At 41.8% G+C, this 21,878-nt stretch overlaps 1 protein-coding gene across 2 annotated transcripts; it reads left to right on the forward strand.

Moving 5' to 3' along the window:
* The first annotated feature begins 358 nt into the window (after positions 1-358).
* LOC117422437 (phospholipase DDHD1-like) lies at positions 359-20,627 on the forward strand. Of its 2 annotated transcripts, XM_034037466.3 has the most exons (14): positions 359-1,589; positions 5,025-5,201; positions 8,830-8,931; positions 10,852-10,980; positions 11,792-11,939; positions 13,488-13,597; positions 14,011-14,117; positions 14,597-14,856; positions 15,451-15,526; positions 16,275-16,424; positions 16,552-16,616; positions 17,094-17,272; positions 19,263-19,451; positions 19,817-20,627. In XM_034037466.3, the coding sequence occupies exons 1-14, from the start codon at positions 770-772 to the stop codon at positions 19,996-19,998; spliced, it is 2,694 nt and encodes an 897-aa protein (XP_033893357.3). In that variant the 5' UTR covers positions 359-769; the 3' UTR covers positions 19,999-20,627. The 2 variants fall into 2 exon arrangements, with proteins under 2 accessions (XP_033893357.3, XP_033893358.3); XM_034037467.3 differs by lacking the exon at positions 8,830-8,931 and having other exon boundaries at positions 19,817-20,626.
* Positions 20,628-21,878: the final 1,251 nt, after the last annotated feature.

Genomic DNA, 21,878 nt, shown 5'->3' on the forward strand with positions numbered 1-21,878 from the left:
CATAAGGATTACAGTAATGATTGCTTTTGAATACTGTGTGCTAGGGTGATACCTGGTGTCCATGGGACATACTTAATAACGATCTCTTACAAAAACGTGGATCTTGGCGAGCCTGAAATCTTAAATAAATAAATAGTTAAGTGCGGTTCTTATGGCATGCTTTTATAAAATACATATCCAATGTGAGATGTATTACCTCGTTTCAAGAATGGTCTCCCAGGTGAAATGACAGGGTTAAAAAAATAATATATATATATATATATATATATATATATATATATATATATATTTATTTATCTTTCTTTTCTTAATGATGCATGCCAACCATTTGGTGCAATTTATGTTATGTACTCTGCCATTTAGTGAGTACGTGCGCGTACAGGATGTGCGGCGTGCGCTGTCACTGGAAGGGAGTACCAGCCAGGCGCGCGCACGTATCGCTTTTCTGCCGGCGAGTCGCTTTAGGAGAGGAGCTGAACTCAACAGAAACGGATCGTAGAGGACTGGGACAGGACCGGAGCGGGATTTAAAAACTGGACAGTCGGGCCCAGAGGGTTCTATGTCTGGCTTCAGCAAGAAAGCCGTTCCGAGTCGGCACCGCTGCTGCAGGTGGTCGTCGTGGGAGGGAGAGGGGCAAGCAGGGAACTGTACATTCCCAATGACTTTATCGTTATCCAAATAATAACAACACGCACATATTTACGTAGATTACCAAGGGACATACACATAACGCTAAATTTAAATTGTATTTGTTTTAACAATAATAATTATGAGCAATTACCCTGACAGGGCGTCTTTGATAAGCGCAGAGAGCCCAGATAAAAGCAGTCCCTCCGCCGGCGGCAGCGATTGGGACCTGGGCAACGATGTGTTCGTCTGCTGTTACGAGGAGCCGATGGATGGAGAGCGGATTCACGGCGGGATGCACTCTGTTCAATCGGGTTTGGACCACCACCTGCTGTCCCTACGCAGCCGGCATCGCTCTGCCGAGGATGGCATGGTGTTGGGCCTAGTGGAGGAGACTTACTCCAGCTTCCATCATAGCGACTCTGACACCGGCCTTGATTACCTACACACGGGTGAGCAGGGTTACGAGAGCGACGCCGGTTTAGCCCCTCCTTTCGATACCAGGAAACGGACCCGCTCCAGCAGCTCCAGGCACCGCTACGAGGTTGTTACAGAACTGGGACCGGAGGAGGTGCGCTGGTTCTACAAAGAGGACAAAAAGACATGGAAGCCCTTCGTAGGATACGATTCCTTGAACATCGAGGTCATGTACCGCAAGTTCTGCGAACTCAACCCAGAGCAGGCCCGGCGCCCGGGGACAAGGGACACAGAGGAGGGGAATGGGGTGGCGAAGGAGGTGGGTGCAAGCCCCGGGGGAGAGGAGGGGGCGAATGTCGGGGGATCAAGACAAGGGTCTCTGGAGAAAAGAAACAGTGAAGATGGAGGAAGAGGGACCGAGGAAAAAGGAGAGGCTGCGAGGGACCCAGATCTGATCAGCATCAATTTTGAGCCTGTGTGTGTCAGAGGAGGGCTGTATGAGGTTGACGTGAAAGACAAGGACTGCTACCCTGTGTACTGGAACCGTAAGTTCATTTTAAAAACCGTTTCATGGTACGAATTCCCTATATATTCTGTTTATTTTTTATAACTTATTTTTATCTACGTTAATCTTTTTTTTTTTTTTAATTAAATTAGGTCATCTCCTGAACCTACCTGCACCTTGTCTGCCTCTCCAATTTTACCATGCGTAACATTTATTCATTTTGTCATGTCTGTCTTTCAGCTGTCGTCTTTACCTGGATCTCATTTAGCCTTTCATTGTATTAATACAGTCGTGTTAGCTTATGTCACGTCTCAACTAACCAAATAATTATACACTATACAATTTTGTAGTACAAGGTTTTTAATTCTTAGTTCTAGACCAGAAATGAGACTGGTATTGATCTAGTGATCAGTAGACTAGATACACTCACTATACTTTATTTCAAGGGGTTGATTTTGTTGGGGTTGGGGCTGGATTCCCCAAGTGCTGTGAAATTCTATAATTTAAATCCAGTTTTGCATAATCCATGTTCAGTGTAATATAATATAACAGGAAATGAACACCAGCCTCTCCCTTTTATGAATATTCCTATTAGTTTACAACGTTTTGTGTCTCCAAAGAAAATCTCTCTTGAACCAACAAGTCTGTCCCTAATTTTGTCTTAGGAAACCCCCAAAAAACTAACAAATTATCTAGCTAGAAACCACCCAGTTGTCCTGTTTTTATTAATGGTTTTATCAATATCCACCCCCTTTGAATATTCATATTAGTTTAGTAGGTACTGGTCATAAAGTTATTATTATTATTATTATTATTATTATTATTATTATTATTATTATTATTATTATTATTTATTTCTTAGCAGACGCCCTTATCCAGGGCGACTTACAATCGTAAGCAAATACATTTCAAGTGTTACAATACAAGTAATACAATAAGAGCAAGAAATACAGTAATTGTTGTTCAAGTGTAACAAACCACAATTCAATAATACAGCAGATAATAGTGATACTTACATCAGGATATGATTAAATAGTGATAGTTACATCAGGATATGATTAAATAGTGATAGTTACATCAGGATATGGTTAAATACAAAATACTACAGGTTAAACACTTGGCAGATTACAGTATTCTGAAGTACAGGATTAAATGCAGTAAAATAGGGGGCAGATAAGAGCAAAATAAAGCACATTTAAATGAAGGGTGATAGTCTCAGTGTGGCGTAGTGGTTAGGGCTCTGGACTCTTGACCAGAGGGTCATGGGTTCAGTCCCAGGTGGGGGACTCTGCTGCTGTACCCTTGAGCAAGGTACTTTACCTAAATTGCTCCAGTAAAAACCCAACTGTATAAATGGGTAATTGTATGTAAAAATAATGTGATATCTTGTAACAATTGTAAGTCGCCCTGGATAAGGGCGTCTGCTAAGAAATAAATAATAATAATAATAATAATAATACAAACAGAGGAGTTCTACAGGTGCTGTTTGAAGAGGTGAGTCTTAAGGAGGCGCCGGAATGTGGTCAGGGACTGGGAGTGGGGTTATTTTTCCATCACTATTAGGGTGGTCTTCAGATTTTATACATGTCTGCTGTGCTCGAACAGTTTATATATTAAAAAAAAAAAAGAACTTCACATGACAGGGTTAATTCTTAACTCAGTCCTAATCAGGTGCTTTAAAGAGGGACGATCCAGTCTCTTGTATTTGACTGATTTCAATGCATCCAAAAGAATGGACTGATACCATATTGAGTTGATTGAGTAACATTTTCATAAAATTTGCCTGGTAGAACTTTGCTGCCTCATGCATTTGCCGGCTGCAGTCAGGCACTGCACCACAGAGATGGACTGTACTTCGAGATGGACTGTACTTTGCTTTGTTCTTCACTTGCTTTGGAAAGTGCTTTTCGGCTGCTTCTCTGCATGATTTATTGCAAAATAAATGTAGGCGTCTCATTAAGGTTTCTGGTAAAGTCCTTCTCACTGGGCTCTTAATGGGGGACGGGGGGGCAGGCTCTATAGTGCTCAGCATCCCACTCTGTGCTTCCTGCTTTTAATAATTTATCAGGCTTGTGTAAACCGTGTGGATTAGTTTATTTGAGCTATGAGGTAAAAGAGAATTCTGGTTCTCCTGCTCCGTTAAGCAGTAAAGGGCTGGCTTTAGCTGAAAGATTGGGCAGGTATTGAGTTTCTCTGAGTCACACTACTGGTCACTTGCTCCGCACGCTACTTCTTAATTGACACAGCTGTTAATGTAGAAGTGAAACATAAAGTACTGTTTATTTATATACGTTTTCCAGACTGTCTTAATGTGCAGGTCAAATGCTAGTAACATACTGACTATGCTGCTCCTGAAATCTGTATTAAATGTCTACCCGCTCGGCTCGACACTCGCCTCTCTGAACAGAACAGCAGTTCCACAGGATATAAATAAAACCATGATCAAAAATGATAGTGCTTTAATTAGGTAAGGAATTTGTTGGTCCAAAAAGGTAACTACCAATTTCCTCCTTGATTTAATCATCAGCATTGCAGTCTTCAGATTGTATTACAAGTTTTAAAATTGCTAATTGCTCAGAACAGAAGCTGCCTGCTGTCCCCCGAAAAACACTACGTTTGTTTTGAGAATTGACGTGCCGATATCCTACCAGGGTGTGTTGCATGAAACTGCATGGTAATTCAGAATCCTCTCCTTTCTATTTTCAGAAGAAAAACAAACATTAGAACTTCGTTCTTAAAAGATTCATCTTCAAGACCATCCTTTTGCCTTAAGCTCATTCGTTTGTGGACAGTTCTGGTCTAGTTTGAGATTTAATGGACAATGTCATACAAACAGGAGATGTTCACACTGGTGTGGGAATGAGGCCATACTGGAAACCAGCATGTAGTAAATGTAGCGTATGAATGCAACCTCACTGTAGCATGGGGTGTGACTAGCTTGAAAAACATCAGGCATTCACAACATGTTTTAAAGGATTGGATATTGTTGTATAAATAGACCTATATTCCACCTCTTTGGAAATCAACATGCAAACTGTAAACACGGTCTTCCTCACTCTGGCTTGGATAATGGGTTGTTACCTGGTAATGCTGTTTGTTCTTCAGTGCTGCCAACCAGAGTGGGTCTTAATTATTCAACCTGGGAGTCTGCTTCTGAAGCCTGGCGGGTTAAGTAATGGCAACCAGGGGTGTGCAACTGTAATTTCAACCTCCTCACAGGCCATTCACTCACAGGCTCCTGCCCTTCATTACAAGGGCCAGCTGTGTGGTACAGGGATTGTTTCTATGTGTGTATTGCAGTATCAAAGATAAGGTAGTAATGTGTATTAATAAGATTAATAAGCAAGTACAAACATGTTACTTAGGCATCATTCGAAGCTTAAAATGCTGGGTCAAAAATAAGGACATTGATTAGCATGTACCTGTACAAGTTGGGGCTAGTTGGTGATGCTGTGTGTGTGGTTTTGTGTTTCAGAGCAGGACCAGATCCCGGTAATGAGAGGCCAGTGGTTCATCGACGGCACGTGGCTCCCTTTGGAGGAGGACGAGAGTGACCTCATTGAGGAGGAGCACCTGAACTGCTTCCGTGGACAGCAGGTGCAGGACAGCTTCGACACAGATGTGGTGGCCAAGACTATAGACAGCAATGACGGTGAGCAGAGATAGCAACGGGAGGGGCACGGGGGTAGGGGCTCAAAACTGCAAACTGAGCTAGAGAGAATCCAAGCAGGGAGTGAGCAACAACAGAAAGGTGTGCGTGTGTGCGTGTGTGTGTGTGTGCGTGTTAAAGCAAAACCTCCATTGTTGGATGCCCCATTAAGCAGAAACACTGTCCTAAATTTTTAAATATTGGGCCCTATTCATATTTCAAATTTAATTTCAAAGACTTTTTATAAACATCCTCATAGATTAAACAGTGAATTGAAAAGTGAAAATTAATTTGTAACCCTCTCAGCTGGGGAAAAAGGTTTTATGAACTGCAAATTGCAGGTGTTTTAATAAATTTAAATAATAAAAAACAGGCCTGAACAAAACATTCCTTAAACAGTCCTTATAACTAGATGCATTGGGCCCATTCATTTAAACATTAGTAAACCCTAATCTTACCTGCTTACCTGTTTTTCTAAAACCAAAGTAATTTCCTGATTCTTTGGAAGATTCTTTGTCAATAGAGAGAGGAAGCTGTTTATCAGTATGAAGTCAAAAATGAGGAAAACCCCAGCTTGGTCAATAAAATTGAGACCAATTCAGCAATTTTATTAGCAGTTCTGTGAAAACTGGCTGACAACAGTTCCTTAAAAACTGATTTTTGCAGATTGTAGTTCTGTCTCAAAACTTACCATCATCACAGAAGAAAAAGGCTCATGTGGAAGCATATGGGGGTTTAACTGTATGATTATGTGAGTATGTGTGTTGAGAAGCTCTGTGTCATTACACCCAGAGCTCCACTGCTCTGTGTGTAATCTAGGACTGTCCCTAGCGCCTGGCAGGCTACAACATTTTATAAGCATTGCCGTTGCAACAAAAACAGGAAAAATATGTTGGTTGTATACCAGTACAGTGGTTGACCGAGCAAAGGAAAGATGCAAGTCATTCCGAGTTTGAATCCCAGCTACAGACTCACTGCATGAGTTTATAAAACTAGATATAAACAGGAAGCCACTGGAAATTCCATGCCCTTGAATTTCTGCTTACAATTATAAAGCACTTTTAGAGGTTATATAGATCGTTATAATCACTAAACATAATGAGGCATTTTAAAGAGCAACAGCTGTGCAAGTGCAGTGACTAGCAGTTTAGCTGTGAATTGGTGTCAATGAAGGTGTAGTGGCCCTATAGCCCTGTAGCTCAGAATGCCAGTAACGCCTTTGAAACACACATCCATGTTCTATTCTGTAGTGTTAAAGAGGTTTCATTCCATATTCTAAAAGGGATTAGTAAACCTGCTCTTGGTATTCTGAAGTAAACACTGTTTCTCAGCTCTGGTTGCAGGAATGAATTTAGTTTTGTCAATGTGGCTCTCAAATTTCTAAGTGACCCCTGTTTCGTTCAGAGTCTGTATTGTCCCCTTTGACATTTATTGACAGAGTTTTTGTAATTACAATTTTTGCAGAAAACCAGACACAAGACCCCCAGCACTACCAACCCGCTCCTCCTAGCTACAAAGATCGCAGTGTATGGGTTGTTTCATGTGTGCAAACAGACTGCGTTTGCCTGTAGTTCACACTGAAGTTTACCAAGCGAAGCAAACCCATTTAATTTGCCAAACAAACTGAGACCAGCTCTTCAGGTGGACTCAGTCTGAACTTTATTGTTCACACTACACTCCAAGCTAACTAAAACGCCCTGAGTGCAGAACCAGACACCCTAACTAACTGATAATGAAACTGATCATTATGGACAGATGAATACATTTACAAAGAAATCTATCGATCTGCTCTCATTTGCTTTTTAGTTTATTTTGGCTTTTGGTTTTAAATTGATTGAAAATGTATTTCTGGTTATCCTGCTGTAGTGCTTGTATTTAGTCAAAGAGCTCTGATCGGAATACATTCAGAATATCGAAGCTGGTGTTCTTTCCAACAAACCCAGCAAACACCCACACAGCTTTATCCAATATGTATTACACACACAACAGCCTGGAGCTTTAGTTTTACTTCAATACATGTACTGAAAAGTGTGTTTTATTCATGTAAGTTCAGCAAATCTGTCTTTTAGTATACTTTGCTATCCTGGTACCAGGGTTTAGACACTAATGGTACAGTAATGAGTGGCTTGGTTCAAATGCCTTGGTGAATAGAGAACATTCATTTCTGGACAGGAGAGGCTTGATCTTGATTGGTCTCAAGCGCATAAGTCTGAGAACAAGTTTAAATGCATTGTTGGTTAACCTACATCTGAGGTATATCTGTATATACAGGGTGATCAGAAAGTAAGTTTACCACACCAGTGCACCTGTATATATCGATCCATCGATATATTGATAGATCGAGATCTATCTCTATCTATCGAGATATAGATACATAATTTTAAATAGCTTGAAACAAGTTTAGTGGTCTTTTTTTTTTTTAAAAAAAAGGGCTGGTTTTGGAAGTGTTTAAAAACATTCACCTTTAGTAGGTTAAACAGTTCTTTTGGAAACTGAGAATAAACTACTAACCTTCTCTAAAAAAGGTTTCATGCACTGCACATTTGATTTAATGAATCAAAAGAGACTTTAAAAAGCAAGTGTCCTTAATGAAACCTTTCTTTATCCACCCTTAAAGTTGTGTGAATAAGAGGCTTTTTGCTTAACTGGTGATGATGCATGCAGAGATTTAAAATGATAGGAGGTGTTTTTTTAAGTTGTTTACCTCTCTCCATTCAAATCATGTGCATTATGCAAATGAAACCAAGCTATGTGACTCAAATCTGTGGAGCTCGTATGTAAACTAGGACCATCTAGCTTCAGTTTTGTATATATAATGGAGGCTCAAATTTTTTTAGGGAGGAACTTTTTTGATATAGAAAGCATCATTCAACTAACCTCAACCACCCAATGTAATTTTAATGACCAGCAGGAGTCTTGGCTTAATAAAACAAGGCATTGTCATGTGTTTATCATCGCTAATCTGTTTTACAACACAGAAAACTCGGCTTGTTTTAATAATTCACTTGTTAGTTATTTCCATGTGTGGTCTGGTTATCATGACATACATTAAAAAAAATATTTATATGTTGAGGATCTGTAGCAAAACTAAGAAAACTTAACAAAACGTCAAATGGACGGTTTAAAAAAATGGCATTTATCATAAAGCAAGCAGAATTCAATTATACCAATAAAAACATTCTGCACAAGGGAGTCATTCATCGATTTAAACTGAAACGTACTGCATGTCTTGCAATAAATACTGCAGGTATGTGAATGATCTACATTATTATAGCTAAATGCAAGCTACATTTTTAAAACATTTTATCTGAGCTGAAAGACTTTTATTACACATGGAGGTTTCAGCTTGTGTGTGTTGTAGTGGAGATCCCTCCTGTCCCTGTACACTGTGGTGTGGCCATCCTATACAAGCATGCAGTGACCACACCTCCATAGACATGCCTCATGGCAAATATATAAATGCACAAAGTCTACAGCTACAAGTGTGCTTCTATGTTAAGATATAAAATAGATGTTAAGGACTTGCAATAAAAAACCCTGGTAGTTTGTGACTCTTGAGGACTGGAGTTAAGAGCTCTGTGTTAGCCTCGAGCACCACTGCCATGTCGCTCACTTTTTCTTAATTTGTTAGTTTTCTCCCACCTCCCCCCTTTCTACCTCCCCTTTCTGTTCAAATGGAGAGGATATCAGCCGAGCGCTGACACTGCATGTCACAAGCGAAAGCGTTGCGAAGGTACAGTAACCAAGCCTTTTATTTGAATCCTTTAGATACTTTTTCAATCATGTTCTACTTATGACTGCTGTCCTAGAGTGAGCTTGGTTAGATTGCACGCCCCTTCCATTCCACGTTCTCACTGCTGCTAGTCTTTGCTTTTTTTCTTATTCTAAATTCTCAGTGGTGCTAATGGGGTCGCATACAGGGTGGACCTGGAATCTTGTTTTAATATGAATAATGTTGCATTTATCCCTACAGCTAGAATACTAATAAAGTTAACATGCATATCACTTAAACACACTTCATTATATCACAGCTCATCGAATGTTCAGTAATAAGTTAACATTGGGATCATCATTATACTTCCCTGAAAAAAGGAAATCTTTCTGCAGCTAGCTACTTGGTTTTAATGTAACCATTGTTAGTCCCGTCCTATCCCCCTGCCCCCTGATTGTGTTTAGCTGTGCAGATGTTAAATCCATCCACTCCAGTGGTGCCCCTGATAATCTGTGCTCTGCTCTGAAATGCATTCTCCCTGGTAGCACCAGCTTTCTGCCTCTACACTTTCCTTCTTGACTCGGCAGTCCTTTCTCGAAAGTTACATGCTGTAGGTAGGTTTGCTTCCAGTAGATACTGTAGTGATCTTGAACAGAAACAGGGAAACAGAATGATTTATGTTCTGGTAACTTGATTTTCGTGGCTTTGACTTAATGACTTTACTATGGAAGGAAGCATCTTATTCTCTGCAGCCAGCATTGTATATATTACAAAAAGCAGGGGTGTGTGATTGTAAGTTACTGCAGAAAAGTGGATTCTCTAAAAAAATAAATTTCTGATGCTGCATGGAAAATGGTTGTTGGGACTAATGATGCTTTTTTTCTTGCTCCTAAAATCATTGGAGAGGGTTTCTTGGTTTCATCCTAAATAATTTACCAGTTTTGTACTGCTTCTGCAAAGATTAGATTATTTGCATATATTAGCAGTGAACTCCTGCGGGAAACAAATAAAATACTGTTGATTTCATTTTTAATAAAGTCTCTGGATTAGGACAGTGCTGCACAGCACTTGCTGCGGGTGATTCATCCCTCAATTGTAAAGAGGAAATGCAAACCTCAGCCGCCCCCTCCTACACACACACATTCCCCATGAACTGATCAGATGTCCTGAATTGGTCTATGAAAGTGCAGCAAAGGGGAATAATTCCCTTGATAAGGAGACTAAAATGTTACATTGTTAGTGTCCCGAAAGACCAAATGTTCCTAATTACAGATGCAGAACAAAACTCTTGCATTGTTTTCTGTGTTTGCTGTACTCGCTTGAAAACAAAGAAGTAACCACCCATTGGTGAGGAAACAAACAGTTACAGAAGCTCCTTCTTCCAGACTCTGCAGGGGTCAAATACTATACATGAACTGTCTTCATCGTGTGTGTTGTGTTTTATACACACGTCACCTGGTGGATAAATATTGTAACTGCATCAAATAAAACCCTGAGGCAGAACACCCTCCTACCTAAACTGAAGGGTCTTCTTAAATGAGGCGGATGGGGGCACATTTACTAGAGATAATAACACTTGATTTTCAGTGTTTAAAGACACACTAGTACTGTGTTTGTTGCCGGTTATCCGAAGGCTTTCAAACTGCTCTGCTTTACTGTAATTTGTTTAAAAGACATTTGAATTTATTTGACCCTTTCTAAATTGCAGTACCAATACTGGTCAAAGAATCAGGCCTGTTTTACATTTCCGAGTCGCCAGTATTGGGCATTACAATGATGTTTTGCATCTCAGTGGGTCCTATTTAGTATCTTAAGATTACTATTATTTTAAAGGGAGTGTGAAATGACTACCCATTCCAATAATCCTCATGTTGTTGATTTGCTGTGTGGTCCTGGGGTGTTGAGAAGCCCTCTCTGACTTGTGTGCCTCTGTCCCTGCAGCCATCCACAGCCTGAAGCTCAGCCGCAGCCATGTAGACTGGCACTCTGTGGACGAAGTGTACCTCTACAGTGATGCCACCACTTCCAAAATTGCCCGTACCGTCACGCAGAAGCTTGGCTTTTCCAAAGGTCAGTGCCTCCGTTAAAAAATCTGTTCTTTTTAGTAAACCCAAGACAAAACCTTTAAGCTTTTTCAGTAGAACCTCAGGACTCCTGGCTACTGTAAAAGGTGCACGTTAAACATAGCTGCATGCTCTGCATACATACATTGAACTCCCAACGCTAACACCAGCAGCTGTGTTCACTGGTCACGGTGAAGAGTCTACACACTGTGCTCAGGCTGTGGCAGGCAAGCACGTATTGGGCAGCTATTTCTGCTGTCTGCCCCTGCTCTCCTAGCAGGATTGGCAGGCAGGTGTATAAATTGGGTCATCTGACTTGCGAATTTAGGGAAATATGTCCCCTATCTTTAGTGTATTTGGAGCAAGATATAACTCTCTCTCTCTCTCTCTCTCTCTCTCTCTCTCTCTCTCTCTCTCTCTCTCTCTCTCTCTCTCTCTCTCTCTCTCTCTCTCTCTCTCTCTCTCTCTCTCTCTCTCTCTCTCTCATTATATTTATATATCTCTACTGATTATTCCTCAGGTTAAAGGTGCAGACATTTTATAAATACAGTGCACAAATTATTGAAAATATTAGGTTTTGTTTGTAAATGCTGCATTGTAGTATTTGTTTCACTGTAACACAAGTGTAGGCCTGCAGCATTGTCTCTGTGGAATCAGGGGCTTCATACTGTCAAGTTAAAGTACATGAGCACTTTATTGTGTTCGGTGTAATGATAGTGACAGGCAGTTATGTGGTTTTGGTGGTGGTCTTGCTGGCTTTGCATCTGGAAAGGTATTTGGTCCTGTTTGTTGTAACTGGATTTGTGGGTGGTCTTTAGCATCGAGCAGTGGGACCCGTCTCCACCGAGGGTATGTAGAAGAGGCCTCCCTGGAAGACAAGGCCCCTCAGGCCACGCACATCGTCTTTGTTGTGCACGGCATCGGCCAGAAGATGGACCAGGGCCGAATCATCAAGAACACAGGCATGTAAGTACATGCGGTGATGCCGGAATTCAGAATCCACTGATTTTAGGGCGCATGAAAATTACATGCCGATTTTTTTTTTTTTTTGCATGATTTGGGTGAACGAGTTTCAGTGTAATAACAAATCGAATTGCTAGGTGTCAAGCTACCATTTTTTTGTTGCTGTGTGGTCCGGTGGTTAAAGAATCCCAGCTCACTCACTATGTGACCTTGAGCAAGTCACTTAACCTCCTTGTGCTCCGTCTTTTGGGTGAGATGTTGTTGTAAGTGCAGCTGATGCATAGTTCACACACCCTAGTCTCTGTAAGTCGCCTTGGATAAAGGTGTTTGCTAAATAAACAAATAATAATAACCAACTCAACATCTTTGGTGTAACAACTAGAAATTCTTAATGCGTCTTTGCACTGAAACGCAACATGGAAGCAACAAAGCCCACGTGGGCTTCTCAGTTTAGCTTGTGAATTCTCGTGACTTTCAGCTGAGTGCATCTGGCATTGTCTCCCCGTGCGTAGTGCCAGGTTTAATGCACCCCTACAAATGTTAAATGCCTGGATTTTGGCGGACTTTAGTTCAATTAAATTGCTTTTTATATCACGGTGGCAACCAATGGAGAGAAGTGAACATCAGGGTCGTAATGGTGATGTCATTTCACTTCTGTCTGTATTAAATGTCACCCTGCGCTGTCTGCACCAGGATAATGTGCCACACACGTACATGGTAGGACTTCATGCTTCAAGGGTTTAATCTTTTGAACCCGGTTATGTTACACAGGTTCCTGGCAGTTCTTTTAAGTTTATTATGGTAAAGCCCAAGTTCAACAGGTTTTTAACATACACGTCTACATGGTATCAAAGCCAACAGGATTCAGATTGCATTTGCTAGACCTTTGTTTCAATTGTACATGGAAATGTTAGACTAAATGCGGGAATCGGGTTTCGATTAATGATTCAATCCATCCGTGCACGGGTTATCGGCTCCTGTAAGTGGTTTAAACGGCATAGTTTCATGTGTCGAGCTGTCAGACCCCTCTCAGCAGTATTTATGGTACCTTCAGTAGTCGGAGCAAGAACACTTTTTACTAGCCTTTCTGTCGCAATCAAAAGTGGGACTAAGGACTAAGTCCTAAGAATTCTGACCTCCTGCCGACTGACAGTAAACACCACAGCAGATACACTGTGCCGCAAGGAGCTTAACATGTTAATTAGGGCAAGCAGCTTTAAGCTCTGTTTCTGAGTACAGATTAAGGTCCTAGTGCATCTGCTCCTCAAGAAAATTCTCTTGAACTTGATTTCTGAGGGCACAGACTGCCTTGTTCAACAGGATGGACAACTGTTACATTTGAAACCTGGCCAAATGTTGATTTCAGGCAGCATACTGTTTTGTTTATTTGTATTTTATTTACCTATAATATGCACTATTAATTGGTTCCTGTCCCCTCTGATAAGGGGTAGCTGTGAAGGACTCATTCATTGAACAGACAGGATTAACCAACTGGTTACAGCGGAGCCATTGGCTGCATGATTTATGTCTATTATGTTTATTTGTTTTTAGGATGAGAGATGCTGCAAGAAAAATGGAGGAAAAGCACTTTTCTGAATATGCCTCGGAGCACGTAGAGTTCCTGCCAGTGGAGTGGAGATCCAAACTCTCTCTCGATGGAGGTACTGCTTCACCCACCTGAGCCTGTATGCCTGGGAGGCGGAGTGGCCCTTGGTTAAAGCTGAGGGGTTGGGAGTTAGTGTTGACTAGTGATTAGAAACAAGGGGTTAGCAGGCAGTAGAGCCTTGTGTTTAGAGATGAGGAACTAGGAAACGGAATGGCCTAGCGGTTAGAGCTGAGGGACTGAAAAGCAGTGTGGTTTAATGGTTGGAGCTGAGGGACTGGGAGGCAGTGTGGCCTGCTGGTTAGAGCTTAAGGCGGTGTGAGTAGCCTTGCTGGTCTTCACCTCTGTTTCAGCTGCAAACCTGTTCCAAGCCTTATTGGACTTAGATTTATTGGACACTGCCGCTTTACAGGGTTGCTTTGATAATTCATTCTGAACATTGTAACTGAAGCTTGTTTGTTGCCCTTGCAGACACGGTAGACTCCATCACTCCAGACAAAGTGCGCGGACTGAGGGACATGCTGAACAGCAGTGCAATGGACATCATGTACTACACCAGCCCTCTGTACAGGGACGAGGTCGGTGTCCAGTCACCACGTATTAGACAGAAAACACAGGGCAGGAGGACTCCTAGATCCTAATCCAGAGCTAACTTCACACCCATAAAATAGAAATCTTAACACGCAACATCAACAGAGCAGAAAGTTGCTAAATGTCAGAACTTGCTAATTGGTTGTGAGAGTGTGGGTGTGCACAGCATATGTTCTGTGTATACCATGGTAGTGTGTGGTATGATTAGACAAACTGGCCCTTCATCAATAAAACTCCTCTGCCCCTGCCACATAGTTATAATTGCTCTTTGTAAGCAGCATTTGCATTTGTGCTTTAATTCTTGTTTGCAAGGCTGAGCCCAGACTAGAGCAATGGAGACCAAATAAATACACTGGCTCCATATAGAAATAATTGTAAGGAATAATTTGCCTGCTCCTTGTGTCTTTTGACTAATTGTGCCGGTAAGGGGTGACAGTTTGAAGGTATCTTGCTTTCTCCCTGGTAGATCACGAAGGGGTTGACTCTGGAGCTGAACCGCCTGTACTCCCTGTTCTGCTCCCGTAACCCTGACTTTGAGGAGAAGGGGGGGAAGGTGTCGATTGTCTCTCACTCACTGGGCTGTGTCATCACATTTGACATCATGACTGGCTGGGACCCGGTGCGAATGTACCAGCAGGTAGAGCGCAACCTCAAGGAGACTGACATGAGGTGGCTGAGCTATGAAGAGCGTCACCTTCTGGAGGAACTGCGCCTCACCAAGCAGCGGTAAGACAAATGGCTTCACACCAATTACAAATAGACAGCGATGCTCTTGATGTACCTGTCACTATGCACTCCAGGGAGCAGAGGCTGGGGTAGAAGTGGTACAACAATCATCTGACTATTGGAGCAGCAATCCTCTATTGGGTTACTTTAGGGACAAGAATTCCGTTTTCAGATGTTTACTCCGGTGTAAGTATGTCCAGATTCTGTACTGGATTGCATATTGATCTGTCCATATTGATCCTGCAGATCTGTGCATATAAAGCTGAGGGAGCGTGTAGCCACTTTGTCGCTTGGAACTTGGTTTCAGGAGACTTGGTTTCAGGAGACTTGGTTTCAGGCCACAGCATGGCACACCAGAGGACTTTGGATTTGATACAGCAAAGTTGCCTCAAGCTAGGTCTTCCGGTCTCCTAGAACAAGGCTTCAAGCCACTGCTCCTGAAAAAGTGGCTTTGTGTTCCCTCAGCAGTTGGGAGACTTGACCATTTAATTACATAATATAGGCGTATGTAACACAATAACACACTAGATAGTCTGTATGAAAACTTGGACCCGGGGTTTCACGGTGCTCTGTCTGTCTGCTTTCCTCCCTCAGGGTAAGAGAAATTGAAGAGCAGCTGCACAGGTTGGAAAACTCTTCTGCTACAGCCTCACCAGCCTTGAAATTCAAGGTAAGGAAATATTGTGCTAGCAGGTAAAACTTACAAGAACTTCTGCTAGCCTAATATTTTGGCTAATGCCTTCAGCAGTATAAATGAAATGAGAAGCTGAAGCTGCTTGTTCTTCCTGGCAAGTGATGATAGCTGAAGAGTGACAAACTTATGGAATCAAAACCATTGCTGTTAGATTTATTATACTGTTAGACTCCTTGGCATGTGCATTCCTAAACTGTTTAAGCGAGCCAAAAGGAGGGAACTGTTTAAAGATGAATGGGTCTCATGACTGGATGAGTAGACACTGTATTTGTGTTTGATTTGTCTCTCCTTTTTTTTCCCCAAAGAAATTGTTAATTCCTTACCCCATCTCTGAAATTCCAGTACTGGACTATCCTCCTGAGGAAATGGATAGGTTAGCTAATAGAGGCAACTCCATTTGACACCTAGAAAAAGGAGGCTCAGTGGTCCAGTGGTTAAAGAAAGGGGCTTGTTACCAGGAGGTTCCTGGTTCAATCCCAGCCATTTACTCACTGTGTGTGACCCTAAGCAAGTCACTTAACCTCCTTGTGCTCCGTCCTTCAGATGAGATGTAAAACCGAGGTCCTATTGTAAGTGACTGCACTGGCTGTCTATAAAACGAGAAGCTCCTGCCTTAGAGAGAAAACAGCTGGAGTTCAGTAGGCTATACCTTGATTTTGGCACCTGTTTTCAGTGTGTTACATTTTTCCTAAGGAATGATTGATTTGAACTGATTGCATTTCAGGTTGAGAATTTCTTCTGCATGGGGTCTCCACTCGCGGTGTTCCTGGCTCTGCGGGGGATCCGTCCTGGGAACAACGGCAGCCAGGACCACTTCCTGCCCAAGTCCATCTGCCGTCGGCTCCTGAACATCTTCCACCCCACCGACCCCGTGGTGAGTGTGCGCTACTACCCCCAGCGGGGGGAAAAGATACATTTAGAATAATTGCTCATGGCATGCCAGTCAGCACTTTTACGGGAAGTTTAAAATAAAAACCCTGATTTTCTATTTTTTTTTGCAGGCTTACAGACTGGAGCCCCTCATTCTAAAGCACTACAGCAACATCTCGCCCGTCCAAATACACTGGTAAGTAATCTTACAAGTGTATATTCGTGATGAGTGTATGGCACAGTGATATGAAGCCTTCCTCTTACAGGTTTTTTACTTGAATCGGTCACAACTGGGTAATGTATGAAAGATTAATGTAGCTGATGGATATTTTGCGATGTGGCAAGCTGACTCGGGAGTCAGCTTGCCACATTGTTTGCACAATGCCCTGTTAAATTCATTTTTCCTCCATTTATAGCTGTATGAACAAATGGTAGTAGTAAACATCCATGCAAATGAGGTTTTTGTGCTGTGATTGTTCAAATTCATGTCAGCTGCTTCTATAATGTAACAAAACAAGGGAAGTTCTGACACCCAGGGCTAGGTGCAGGTCCAGTTTTTTTAGCCAGCTAAAGAGTATATGGTTTATACGAATTCTGATGGGTCCTTCCTACTGTTAATGGGCAGCTAGTCTGTGAACAGCATACCCAAAATTGCTTCTCCATTGCATTGCAGGTTTAACACTACCAACCCCAATGGGTACGAGCAGGTCAGACCGACGCTCCTCAATCCTGTTAAAGAGACTACCTCTGCCTCCGACACTGAGAGCATCCCCAGCCCTAGCACCTCCCCGGTGCTGGCACGCCGTCACTACGGAGAGTCCATCACCAACCTCGGCAAAGCCAGCATACTGGGTGAGCACAAAAAAAATCCCGACGGTGACTCCATTAGACGTCATCCCTTGAGACAGAAGAAAGGCAAACCATAAAATGTGCGTTCCAGATCTTTATTGACATAAACCACCCCTATCCTCAGTAATGTACATTATCATGAACAGGTACATTGGCCCTAGATTACTGACTAGAGCATTAGTGCTGTAAGAATCGCCTGTGTGTATTCAGAGGGTCGACTTGAAAATGGCGATCCTCTGGTGAGGGGAATGATGTTCTCTTCAGAAAAAGTAGATGTGTTTTAAAGCTGGACAAAATGCTTCTAATGTGTGTCATGTACTGACTGTAAAGCTGTCATGGGTTATGTACATTACTTGCGTTGTTGAGCAGGTCACTTCACTCAGGACAGTCTCGGGCATCTTGGTATGATGGCCTATTAAGTTGTTAGCAAGTATCCACAAGGTGGTGCAGAACCACAGATATTCATACCAAACTACTAGAATGTTGCTTAGAAACACAAGATTCTTCTGAAAACCAAGTATCATTACCTAAAATAACAAAACATTCAAATCTGTCCAAAGATAATTAGGAAACTTGTGTACCCCACATTCTCAGCATGAGATTTTCTACAATCATTTATTGTGATGGCACACGATTTCTGAATATTGCTGAGTATTTCAGCACTGAGAAGTTATTATTTTTTTTTTTCTTTAACTGCATTTTAACTGAAGTCTAAAGCAAAGAACATATTGGCCTTATTATCACAGGCCTGTGAACATGGAAAACTGTATGCGTTGAGCATCTTAATATTCAAGTTTAATTGAGAGGTTTATAATTAGCCTGGAATGGATAGCAGCTTTGTTTCACAAGAGAGCCTTATCAGTAAGCTTTGGAAAAAGGCTGCGTGTCTATGGATTCTTTGTGTTACAAATGCCATCAGAACTGAGTTTAAACTATGGATTCATTGTTTGGCTGAGACGAGCAGAGAGCCTTTGAAAGATGGAGAAAGGGAGTAGAGGAGTGTACAGTCTTAGCCTTGAGAAAGTTTAATGCAACTTGCGTCCTACATTTAAATCCTGATAGTTTTACTATGAGATTCCAAAAATAATACTCTGTCATTTTGTAGTTAAGTGCTTGGCAGTGCACTTTAATTTTCTCTTCACAGTGGTTTGCAAAAGAAACCAAAATAATTCTGAACAAAACAAAGTCAGCTAGCATACTGTAGGCTTTGCAAACGCATGAATTTCAGGAATGCCTGTGTTTGCATTTCAGTTAGGTTTCCAGCACTGGCTAAACTATCCACTTTTCCCTGAAGAATATCATTCTAGTGAAAATGAAATTAGTTGATTTTGTTACACACGTATGCTAATTATACTGGATTGGGGCTTCCCTGGCCTTAGTCACCACCTAATAGTGCAGGGTCCATTCACTCTGTTATACCCCCACAACAATGCCTCTCTGGTCACAGAACTTGAAAGATGGCATAAGTTACAGGGAATAGAGCCCTGCTTATTTGTGTTTAAATAGTGGTCCGTTACATGCACAAGGATAGGCAGTGGTCCTGTGTTTTTAATCCTGATTATAAGACCACTGAGCTGCACTGTCCCGGTGATCAGTTGACTAAAATAAATCTAGTTGTTGCAGCCCACCTAGATGTATGTTTGTGTCATTGTGTTAGAACAGACGGACTTGGAAATAGGGACATTTATTTTATAGAAGAGAACTTGCAATAGGAATGGAATGTATTTCACTCTCATACCCAAGAGACTATATTGTATAGAAATTACAAACCGGGCTGTGTTTAAAAATGGTTAACGGCTGTGTAAGATTTGCACAAATGATGAAGGTGTCTGTTATAATGTGAGCTGGAGTGTCTACACAAGTGTACGGGTTTGTTTTAGTGTGTGCACGATTGTTTTTGTGTGTGTTTTGTACGTGTGTTTGTTTGTTTGTGTCGTGTATGCTCTGTGCTGTTTTTTCTCGGAAGTGAACGTTAACTTGCTGGTTTGAACAGGAGCGGCGAGCATTGGGAAGGGCATCGGAGGAATCTTCTTTTCACGATTCGGACGTTCTAGTGCGAGCATCGCCGCTGACGGCAGCGGAACAGAGCTGGAGGACAAGCGGCCCCTGGAGAGCCAGACGAGCTGCACCCTGTCAAGCACGTCCCAGTCTCAGTCCAACCCCGGCAGCATCGACAACACACGTCAGTACCAGATAGTGGGGGGGTGGCAGTCCAGTGGCTTCTGATGATTGGAACAGTCTAGCAGATAATATCATTGAGGCTTATCCCACTCAAGCTTTATCAACAATCAGGTCATAGGAGGGTGACCTATTCAAGAGAAGGATGTACATCTATTGACTGAGACCTTAATTATGAAAATATATATATTGGACCTTTTTGTATAGTTTAAAAATCAGAACGATAAAAAAAAGAATCTGTAAGTACTTACTAAAGTTAAAATGGGACTTTTATAACATAAGAAAGCGTAGTACAATTATCCCTGAATATAACGATCCTTATAATAGACTTGCCTAAATAAATCGTTTTTTCTTCTCTATACGTTTTAGTGGAACTGGAGAGCCGCATCGACTTTGAGCTGCGAGAGGGCATGGTGGAGAGTAGGTACTGGTCTGCGGTGACTTCGCACACGTCTTACTGGTCCTCACTGGATGTGGCACTGTTCCTGCTCACTTTCATGTACACAAAGGAGCAGCCTGATCCCAGCGAGGATGATCCAGACCCAGTGTAGCACACCTGCACACTTGCACCTCGCTCCCTGACACTGGAGGATAGTCTGGATCCTGTGGAACCCTCAACACTGGAGTCTCGCTCGCTCAGTCGCACAAGAGAACCATTGGTCCAACCTGTAAGTGCTGGAGTCTCGCCTGTGAACCCAGACCTCAGAGCTTACCCCTGATCTGCACATGTCCATACTACTGGAGCGTCATTCACTTCCGAGACCTGGAGTCTCCCACACAGGAATAATCTGGTGCCATTACAAAACTGAATTGTTGCCCTTACCGAGTCTGCTGTCTGCGTAATACTTAACACAGGGCAACACCCTCCTGATCACAATGATCCGGGCCTTTGTTCCTCATCTGATCACTGTGCAAACCCCATTCACTGGCTCTCCACAATGATCTGGACTTGTCAACTGGAGACTGTCACACTTAAGTCAGGAGCCTGCAAACCAAACTCAGTCACTTGTAACTATTCCTGTCCATTCTTGTGCACCCATCTGAACACTGGAGATGGCCTGCCTCTCTCCTGCACAGGAGTACAGGAACCCCAGTCTGTATTATACATTTTTTTTATTTTATGTTTTGTCTTATTTTATGTGTAACCCTGAGTTTTTTTTGTTTGTTTTATTCTTTCTTATATATATATATATATATATATATATGAGAGAGAGAGAGATCTCTATATATATATATATATATATATATATATATATATATATATATATATATATATATATATATATATATATATAAAATATATTTATTGACTTTAAAAATAAAAAAAAAACAGGAAAAGAAAATCATTGATGTTAAATTGAATGTATTTCCTTTCCTTTTAACCTCACCTACCTCCCCTTTTTATTTGATGTGTTTTTAAATAGATTCACCTATTTAAATGCCAATTGAATTAAGCCTGGCACAGTACAGCATGGAAGAAAATAAAACTGTTTTGAATAGCAATTTGAGCTCTTTAGCAGCCTTGGTTGCATATGACCTCTACTGTAGCTGCATGCGGTCTAAGTTCAGGGCAGCACAGTTTTGTGTAACTAAGCTCGCAGACTCACTGGCTCGGACTGCTACAGCTATGAAATCGTATTGTGCTCCTCAACAAGCATAGTCGTATCTACCCTGATATGAACCCGCGTTCTGGTTGATTATCTTTGAAACGCACAGAGGGTGTGCCTGCCTCTACGGACAGCTGCTGGCTTTATCCTTCACAATAAGAGAAACTCGTTTTAGGGATGAGCTGCAGTGTTCTCCGATTACTGTCTATCATTGTGCTGTTTCATGACCTACAGAGCTTCCTTTCACTTTGAACAATGAAAAGCAGCAGCAAAGAAAGACAAACTGCATCACGGTGTGTTTCCACCAGATACAGAATATACAGTGCTTTCAAGTGCCACTCCAATGACTAACGTACGTTTCTGCAGCTTCTGTTTGATCAAATTCAGCTTGGCTGATGTAGGAGAGAAGGTTCTCGCCCCCTACTGTTACCCAGGTGAATCCTACAAACAAGAAGTAAAAGCAAGAGGGACTGATGTACAATGTTTACAATTAAACCTGTAAAACTGTAGTGGTATGTGTTCATCATTATTTTTATTATCGTCCTCGTTTTGGGTTTTTATTTATTTGTAATCAACAGTGGGTAGCCAAACTGTGACACACACCCAGGAATTGAGGGGGGAGTGGGGTAGTTTGGCACAAGGCTGGAAGACAGCACAGCAAAGGCACCAGTTTACTATTTCACTACTGGTAGAATCTAGAAGGAGCAAGGTCAGGTGGGAATATTGTGAAAGTGTGAAATTGACAGGTGTAACTAAAAAACTAAAGGTGGGAAAGGAGTGCATTCTTGTTTTTAAAGTCAGGATGCCTGCCTGTCCACAGGGTG

The sequence above is a fragment of the Acipenser ruthenus genome, chromosome 15 (assembly GCF_902713425.1).
Source record: "Acipenser ruthenus chromosome 15, fAciRut3.2 maternal haplotype, whole genome shotgun sequence".
In the NCBI taxonomy this organism is placed as follows: Eukaryota; Metazoa; Chordata; class Actinopteri; order Acipenseriformes; family Acipenseridae; genus Acipenser; species Acipenser ruthenus.

Coding starts and splice junctions, on each gene's coding strand:
- LOC117422437 (XM_034037466.3), top strand. CDS start 770: ATGAGCAATTACCCTGACAGGGCGTCTTTGATAAGCGCAGAGAGCCCA. Junction 5,202..8,829: donor GACTATAGACAGCAATGACG/GTGAGCAGAGAT, acceptor TTAATTTGTTAG/TTTTCTCCCACCTCCCCCCT. Junction 16,617..17,093: donor TCGCCCGTCCAAATACACTG/GTAAGTAATCTT, acceptor ATTGCATTGCAG/GTTTAACACTACCAACCCCA.